The sequence below is a fragment of the Euprymna scolopes genome, chromosome 34 (genome assembly GCF_053919585.1).
Source record: "Euprymna scolopes isolate OS-2025 chromosome 34, ASM5391958v1, whole genome shotgun sequence".
Lineage (NCBI taxonomy): Eukaryota > Metazoa > Mollusca > Cephalopoda > Sepiida > Sepiolidae > Euprymna > Euprymna scolopes.
In genome coordinates this window covers 44,794,560-44,804,559 of record NC_136515.1, presented here as the reverse complement: position 1 = coordinate 44,804,559, position 10,000 = coordinate 44,794,560, and the positions used below count along the sequence as shown (strand labels likewise).

At 31.2% G+C, this 10,000-nt stretch overlaps 1 protein-coding gene across 1 annotated transcript in view; it reads left to right on the top strand.

The window, feature by feature from the left end:
* Positions 1 to 10,000, top strand: part of LOC145259190 (uncharacterized) — a 987,395-nt gene that overhangs the window by 976,953 nt on the left and 442 nt on the right. Inside the window, exon 14 of the mRNA XM_080116967.1 lies at positions 7,106 to 7,217. Within this exon, the coding sequence (XP_079973093.1) occupies positions 7,106 to 7,217 (112 nt within the window). The remainder of the gene's footprint in view (positions 1 to 7,105; positions 7,218 to 10,000) is intronic.

Below are 10,000 nucleotides of genomic sequence, written 5' to 3'. Positions count from 1 at the left end.
GCTCTCTTTCATAGTTGGGGAAATAGTTGTTTACGTATCACAAAAAGAACTTCCTCAGACCACACAAGTTTTGTCCAATCATCAGATGATTAATTTTCATGCAGTTTTTTTTCAAATCCAAGTAGTTTTTTTCTTATTGGCCTAGAGTTCGAGCTGATACGTTTTTTTATTTTTTGCCCACTCTCGAAGTTCAGGAGCAAGCTCTGAAGTACTTTTCCTCCTCTCTGCAAGGAATACTCTTGGCAAATATCTTTCGCTGATAGTTGTACACAGTTTAGGATTTTGTCCTTTTCTGCTTTTGAAATACTTTGTTTTCTCTTAGCCTTTAATTGCTATTATAACTTCTATCCGTGAACATTTAATCTTCCTGGCAATATCTACTTGACAATATGCTTCACTAGATGCAAGCAACGATTTGTGCCGTTATAATCTCTGAAAATGTTTTCATTCGAAAGCCTTTTTAATTACATAGCACTTCAGTATTACCTATGAATAATAATAAATAACTGTTAGTGTGGCAGTTAATCGTTCTAAATATTGAAATGGATTTAGTATTTTAATCAGCTAAATTTCTTTAAAGAGACTTTAAAGCAAATAATTACTGCAATCTACTGTGAAATATTTTATATTAGCGTACGGCTGTTCACTAAACAAAATATGTAAAATACATAGTTTTAAACTATTATCTAATTTTACAAGGGGCTCCATGATTTTAATTGTTGCTGTATATTAATGGTATTGAAATATAAGCGTCTTCGTTTAATCACTATCCTTAAATACACACATATATATATTACAAATATTTAAAATCCGGTAATCTCCAAAAATACCGTTAGGGCTTACAACATGGCCGTCAGAAGAGTCAACAAAAACTGCGAATAAAATATATAAAACTCGTAATTTCTGTTTTTAAAGTGGGTTGTCAATTTTCATTGTGAAATATACTTCCAAAATAAACTATTACAGTCGTTTAAAACATAATAGAAGTATTATTTTTGATTTTTTAAAACAATGTTTACAAAATGTCTACGAACGTGCGTAGACATTTTGTAAACATTGTTTTTAAAAAATTAAAAAATAATACTTCTATTATGCTTTAAACGACTGTAATAGTTTATTTTGGAAGTATATTTCATAAAGAAAATTGACAACCCACTTTAAAAACAGAAATTACGAGTTTTATATATTTTATTCGCAGTTTTTTGTTGACTCTTCTGGCGGCCATGTTGTAAGCCCTAACGGTATTTTTGGAGATTACCTAAAATCCAAATAATATAGTAATAAGATGAAAGAAATTTTACGAATAAGATACATAAATAGCGACGAAAAGAATTTAATGACGGAAGTTATTTACAAAGGAACATGAAAAACAAAGAAACATTGATACAAGAAAATCGAGAGATTAAAAAAAAAGGAGAAAATTATGCAAAATAAGGTAAAGAAATGACGGAAAAATCCACGGAAAAATCTCTAGAAAGAAACAGGAAAGACCGAAAACAAATACAAAGGTATAGTAAAGAGAGAAGGATAGCAAGAGAAAAACGGAAAGTAAAACGAAACGCATTGTAAAATAGATGGAGGTACTAAAATAGAAAAGAACAAATGAATCATAAATCTAAGAAAATTAACAAATATTACAAAAATCATTCGAATAATTTTAATACCACAAAAAGGAAAGTCAAGAATTACAGGTTAAGAAATGTAATTTATAATAAACGGAAGAAAGGGCATGATATAAAACACGAAAGAATAAAGTAAAACGTAAATGAGAGAAGATGCGAATAAAAAATCTAAATAAGAGAAAAACGATAAAAAAAATCGTGAATAAAAACGCAGAAAAAAGAAAGCCACAAATGCGAATAAAGTGCAGAAAGGAGAAAATGTTATTAAAAATGAGAGGACTATTAAACGCAGTGAAGAATACGAGTGTCGAGAGGAAAAGTTAGACATATGGAAATGAGAAAAGAAAGGTCAAATAATAAAGAGATGATGAAAGAGAAGAACTATTACCAGAAAGAAAAGATGGAAACTAAGAGAAGAATTCACCCGCCTAGGTTAACTTAACCGTGGCTTACATTTCTAAATCGAAAGATCATTTGTGTAAATCAGTAGAGGTCTAATAGCTGTTTGTATTCAGATGGAATAAACCCCTCCGCACCTGATCTGCGTGGATATTTCCTGTTTCGCATCATGGGGAACCCGAACAAGCCCGTCAGTCCTTGCGTGTCAAAAGCGAGAGCTACCCTATTGAAATGCAGTCCTCGATCGCCAGCCATATTTACCCGACCAACCCGGCCTTTCAGCTGATCGAATTCAAAAAGAAAAAGAAAAATCCTCAACTATCCACACACACATGAATCCTTTTCTGTTATCTTCGACTTACGTCGTAGCGATTGGTTTATAACATGCCCCGCAACCATGGAAAAAGCGGCGAATTTTTGGCTGGCTATTTTTTTAACTTTTTTTTTGCTATGGCTATTCAATTGGCCGGAGGAAAATACGATTTTAGAATGAGAAGAACTAAAAGAGAATTTACAGAGAGTCTGTCAAATCACAGATTATGTCATCCATAATGATGAGAGTGAGGAACGTTTTTTTTCCTTGTGAATCAATCAGAAAGAATACATATCTCTAGTACTTAGGCACTAACACACATACAGAACTTTACACATAGATTTTATTATATATATATATATATATATATATATATATATATATATATATATATATATATATTCAAAAGCAAATAGTTAAAACATGTTAAAAACACTTTGACAAAGAGTAAAAAACATATTTAATCAGAAAAGGAAACACTTAATAAGTGGATAGTCCTTAATCCGCGGAGTTTTGAAGAAATACTTTCCTTCTCATCAGAGGGTAGGAAATAATAATATGATCATAAGCTCTATCTTCTACTTGGTTTTATCGAGCTTTTACATCTGGTCGAGATTACTTTATAAATATTAATTCTGTAATATTTATAATATACTTTAGTTTTACCGTCTTGGATCATTTTGGTCAATTTAATTGTAATTATATATATATATATATATATATATATATATATATATATATATATATATATATATATATTGGTAGCAGGGAAAGTGCTCAATACGTGAGTAGAGATAAATATGTTTTTATTTTTCAACCTTTTCAATAATATGCATACATATATATGTAGACACTAATATCTACGGCAAAATTTTAAAGTTTAGAAGCAACCTATATCCCTCTCAATGTCAATTTTCCCACCTTGGACACGGGGTGCAATGTGGAAAAAGATGATTGATTAAAGTCAATGCATAAGCAACCAAGTTCACCACTAACGCTCTGATTCTCCCTTGGCCACAATTGATATAAATGTATTTTGTCTCAAAGAAGCACCCTACTTCGACAGACTTTTCAGAATGAATTTTACTCCTGACGAGAAATCGAAACTTACATTAAATCTGTTACCAGGAGAGCTGGAAATATGCTCGCGTAATTCCACCGCTTCAGAAAGAAACTCCCTACTAACACATTCTTTAAAAAAACACGAACATGCCGTCAAATAAAGGACTATAGTCAGATCATAGATAGAGAGTCTTAGAATACCGTCTCCGGCTTTAAATATCAAAAGTGGATTCAAAACGTAGTCGGCGATGCCCTTGACAGCTGCCTAAAATCTCTTTCTCTTTTCCAAAAGAAGTGCTTTTCAATTAAATGCCCCCCACGAAAACTTACCACAAATAGCACTCTGGAGGAAAAGTTTAAACTACTGCCGACAAGTTTTCATGATCTACATCCCCGACTAAATCTATATTCAAATTCCCCAAACAAAGCACCGTACGAAACATTGCCCGCCTATGAAGAACTGTTGCAGTGGCCTGCTCCAGAGTTATTACATCAAAATCGTTTTTAAATCGTTCACATACTAACTTTTATTCTCGAGTGACCTCAATGGTTTGAAAAAATTGTGACTTTCTATTACATATATATGTGACAACATATATTACATAGTTTTTAAAATATAATTATTCACTGGCACGTGTTTCGTCGTCTACGACTCATCAGAGAGATTCGCAATCGGGACTCCATGGTAATAGGGGTAAACCTCCACCACTAGACCATCTCGCACAATTGTTTAATATATCGCATTTTTAGTAGATGTTATTTATTTATTAGTATTTTTGCGATAATTTTTGAACGAATTCAATTATATTTTACGAAAGTACATTTTTAAGTAAATGCGAGTCAGGAATATTTTTCCCTGTTAACAACTTGTTCAGCCACTCTGACGAGTCGTAGATTATGAAACATGTGTCTGTGAAAAATATATTTTAAAAACAGTACATATACCGCTCCCCACTTGGGGGTACCAAGCTTGTCAAAGGGAAAAATATTCCTAACTGGCATTTAGGTAAAAAATGCACTTTCGTAAAAAATAATTGCATTTATCCAAAAAGTATTCCAAAACCAAATAAGTAATATATATATATATATATATATATATATATATATATATATATATATATATATATATATATATGAAAAAGGTCTGAATTTTAAATGTGTTCATATATTAATCGACGCTTTGTCGTCATTTACTAATCTTCTTCAGATGACATTAATTTGACTACATAGACATAAGTCTATGTAGTAAAATTAATGTAAACGATCAATAACTGTTGAAACTATGCGTAATTTGCTTATTATAGGTAACAGGTCAATATGAAATTGTTTACATAGGAAGAGAGTGTGATCTTGTAATAGTCAGCCTGAAAACGAGCTAGATATGTTCACTACACGCTTAGTTCTTTAAAAGAAAAATTGCTGGATTTGTTTTCGTTTAGAGACGGAGAACTATCGAATTTGTGGACAACGGGTCTAGGAAGACGAGTATTTGTTGCAATTTTTTTTACACTTGGATCATAGCACAGGTTCGATAGTGCCGAAATCAACATGGAATCTGAAGAAGAAGATTGAGGAAGATAACCCATAAATTTCGGAGCACTCACTTAAAAAAGGGAAATCTGCGCATCTATTCTAGAGATGTGACTACAGTGTTCCATCTAAGGATATATTGTGCTCTTACATTTATTTTTTCCGTTTCCGGATTTCTTAAAGGTGTAGATCTACTAAAAGAAGATGTTAACTGTTTTTGTAATACTAGTGCCTGTTTTAACAATCAAATGAAAAACGAAACATTTAAAAACGTAAAAACTCAAGTCTAAACTGATTTAGAAAACTTTGAAAAACGATAACTCAAGGAAACATAATATTTTTACGCTTCCTCTTAATCTAGTTTCTTAAAATGATCTTAAACTTTGCCGATTCTTTGTTCTCCATCATCTTTGTGTATGGTTATTTCCTATTCCCTTCCCCAGTAATTGTTATGGCTGCTGTCCACGGGCGTTCTAATTCCCCAGATGTTATCACGATAGAATTAGGATGGCGCTGTAGAACCCCAAGGCAGTTAGCATAACTAACAAAACTTGATTATGTCTACAAGAAGGCAACGTATCAGCGCTCTTTCAGAAGTTATGCAAAATATGCGCTAATTCAAGAGTGTTTCCGCTTAACGAATACTTCTGTAAATTATGCGTAGTCGCCATTTTGAATTGATTGTTATAAAAAGTCAACTTGTTTACAAAAAGAATTAGAATTTTTACCATCTTTATCATTGTATTCAGAATCCTCTGCTTTTCGCTCTCCACTAATGTTAATGGAGTTTAAAAATCAAATAAATATGGTTAATTAAAAATATATACATAATAATATGTAAGTAATGTTTATTGAATTTAAGCAAATATATAACGACTTTATGGAAAATCAAATAGAAACGGAAAAATGTATGAATATATACTTCGAAACCGTGTGTGTATTCAATGAAATTTTCTTGAATATATATATATATATATATATATATATATATATATATATATGTGTGTGTGTGTGTGTGTATATATATATATATACATGTATATATATATATAATGTGTAGCATATTTTGTTAAGGAATATATATATAAGTATCTAATTATTTATATATGTATATGTGTATGTGCTGGTGGGTGGTGTTGTATATGTGTGTACATATATGGAGTAACGATATTTGTATATATATATATATATATATATATATATGTATATATATGTATATATATATATATATATATATATATATATATATATATATATATATATACAAATATCGTTACTCTCTATATATATATTGATTTAATGGGATTGAATTATGATCAAGACCTATTTCACACTCCTATATTTTTATTGTTATCAAAATCGCCCACGAGGATGCTTTCCATGCCCTCATGCAGTAACTTAGTCCAAAATATGCTATTCTACATTGCACTTTAAAGAACCTACTTTTATAAAAATATATTAGTTCTTTCTAATTAACGAAAAAAATATTAAGAAATTTACGTGCGTTGTTTAAACCTATCGACACCGTTATGCAAAATAAATAAAATAAAATAAAGCAAAGTTTCAAGTGTTATTAAATTCTTTTCAATTAATGAAAAAAACATGTATACGTTTACGTGCGTAGTTGTTAACCTACATATCGGGTCCTGCAAAAAAGAAGAAGAGAAAAAAGAAAAAAAAAACGCTATCAATTTACCCATAGGAGAATTTTCACGTCCCTTTATTCTATCATTGTTACTGAGCGACGACATTGAAAAATGATTTTACCGATGACCGATAAATTCAATTAACGGTCTCGATTATCAAATATGGGTAATTATCGGGAGTATTCTGAGACATAATTAAACTAACATCACCCGAGACGTATACACTATGTTCTGTAAATTTTAAAATTAAAAGAAATATCTGTTTAGCCGTTTCGGAATCTATAAGGAACAAAGTCACACACACAAACAAAGTTGCATTTATATAAGTGCAGAGATAGATATATGTATGCATGTGCGTATGTAGTTATAGTTACCTGAAATTAACTGCTCTATGTTCTAGAAAGGTATTAGAATTATGAATAAAAGTTTTATTTTAAATTATGTAATGTTATTTTTAATTATGCAATTTTATTAATGTATTTAACTTCCTATAAACTCCTAAATGTTTCGCAATGTATGATTCCCAATTTCAGACATTTGCAGACAGCATGGACGACATGGACGTGTATTCCAACCCCGACTGCAGTTCCGATGTGCTACTGATAATGAATAAGACTCTTGGCATTCAGCTAACCAAACCGAAAGGTAAGGCAATGCATTCCACCATATTTTGTAGACTCGTCATTGTATATATTTTATATATTAAACAACCTTATTCTGTCTGTTTAGCGACTTGTCGACGGTAAAAAAATTGGGTGTTAAATTAAATTGATTAATCAAGTATAAGATGAATCAATATATTAATAAATGGTAGAACAACTTTCAAAATATTCAATTCATGAAGGAAAATGCTTTATTAGTCAGAATATACATTTTCAAAATCACTTAACAATTTCAGGAGATCGCGAAAAAGTCAGTCATTTCCGATACTTAAGAAATCACTAAACTTATTTATAATATGTTTTCTTTAAATTAACATTTGGGAAATATATAGTATTATCAAACACCTCTTACGGTTTTTTTTGTTTATTTTGCTTTGTTTATATATATATATATATATATATATATATATATATATATATATATATATATATATATATATATTCAATGCAATTGCATTTTCCAGATTTCTTTGCATAACGGTAAAATGCTTCGCAAAAGAACCGCAAGAGTATTTTTCAATCTTCGGTTTTAATATACGCACCAACTACTTTTAATATAGCACAGGATGCACCTCTACTGAATACTTATCATTAAAAGGGGGGGATACAGGGTAATTCAGAGAGGAAAGTGGCTTCATCTTAATGTAACAGTTAATTAAAAGACAGCTTTCCAAGACGACCAGAAAGTTTTAGCGAGATAGTTTAATCAAACAGCGATAAAAAAACGCGAAACCACACGTGAAATACAAATATATCTGCATTTTAATATTATAGGCAGCTGTATTTATAATTCTAGCCAATACGTTGTATATTGTTGAATTATTTTTACGTAAATAACGCTTTTTCTAACTATAAAAACCTTTGAAGCCGAACATATTCGATTGAAGCATCTCTGGATCAAGAGTGACACGTATTCAAAAATTTTGAATGAGAGGAAAAAGTAAATTGTTTAAGATTTCGAGAATCAAATTGCACTACAACGCACATAATACCAACCTGCTCGATCCTGATCTATTTTTAGTACATGTTTTTTTTTGGCGGGGGGGGGGTGAGCTGGCAGAATGCCTTAGCGTTTACCTTTTTAACTGCATTGACTTGTATTACACGAATAAATTAATGTACGACTCACGTAGACACTTGAAAAAGATTTTCTGAAATGTGTATGAGGCCCCCAGAATTAGAAGGTACTATGCGACACTTTAAAGATTCAGGTAATAGTTTGAAATATTCGCGAATTTTTAAGTCGTATGCATCAGGTATTACTAGAGATAATCTTTTGGGATTAATGTGATGTTACACTTGTTCTACAACATATGTCAGGATTATCTAAACACTTGTTATATTGGTGATGTATTGCTGATTAATGTGAAAACTGCGTCAATCACATATATTATCATTTTTACTGGCTCCAAAGGAGCTGTCACACAGGTCATCAAAGACTATTGAAAACAACCTGTGTTGTTCCCTGGAAGCGGAGTAACGAAAAGTCTCCTCAGATGTACAGTACTCTCCGCCTCTTTCAATAACATTTGCAAATAAATTTGCGTTATCGCAACGGCGACTTACTATTGATTTCTCGCTGGCAGACGCCATTGGTATCCACTGGAATTTGAGTGGCAATAAGCTTCCCGAAGGTCCCAGTTCTCTACGCGCTTGTGCAGCGGAGGTTCGGTCACCGCTCTCTCCTCGGTCTTTCCACTCTCCTTGACCCTTCTCGGTTATTTGGTATCACACTTTTGGGCGAGTGTGACAGGGTAATGGGAGGGGATGGGGGAGTGGATGAAGAATTATTATTATTATTATTATTATTATTATTATTATTATAAATAATATTAATATTGTTATTGTTATTATTATTATTGCCTATATACCTCATAATAAAGCTTAATAAATTAAAGCAACAAGACAAAGTGTGACTGAATATACCTTGCCTCTTAGTCATTCTGCTGTGATGTTGTTGTCAACATAATTATAATTCGTTTCGACCATCCGGGTCATCAGCGTTATTAGATTCTTCACTTGCAGCTATAGGTACTGTGAGAGCGAGTTTTCTTCTATGTCTTGGCGAAGAACTTTTTGTTCGTCTAGAACATTACAGAAATAAGAGGCATCTGAAAGGCGTAAACATGTGAGAAGAATCTCCGCATCAGCAAAATTGCTTTCATATACATCGAATTTTGACAGATTGTAAGATGCCTTCTGACTACACACCCGAACTCTGCGCGTGGTAGAGTTCATTAAACAATTATATCGTAATATAGTATTTATGAGGTGGATATATATATATATATATATATATATATATATATATATATATATATATATATATATATATATACGATTATATATGAATGTGTCTAATTTCCTATTTTATCCTGGTACAAAATTTTGTCTCATTTCTTTCTCAAAAAAAAAAAAAAAAGAAACATCTTCCCCTGTAATAACATCATGAACAGGTATCACCACACGATTATCCTCTTATGTTTATTTTTACTTATAAAATGACCAGAAAGTATTTTAATGTAACTGTGTGACATCTGTATTCATATTTAAATATTTATTTCTCTTTGATAAGATTTGTTCTGTTATGTAAACATCCATTTTCTTATTATCAAAATGTTTCTTACCTAAACACCGACAAATGACTATGATAAATGGTATTTGCTGGGAGCCAATAATATAATATTATACATAACTCGTGGCGCCTGGTATTTATAGTTGTGCAAGCCTAATATAATTTACATTTTAAACTCAATCTTACAATTA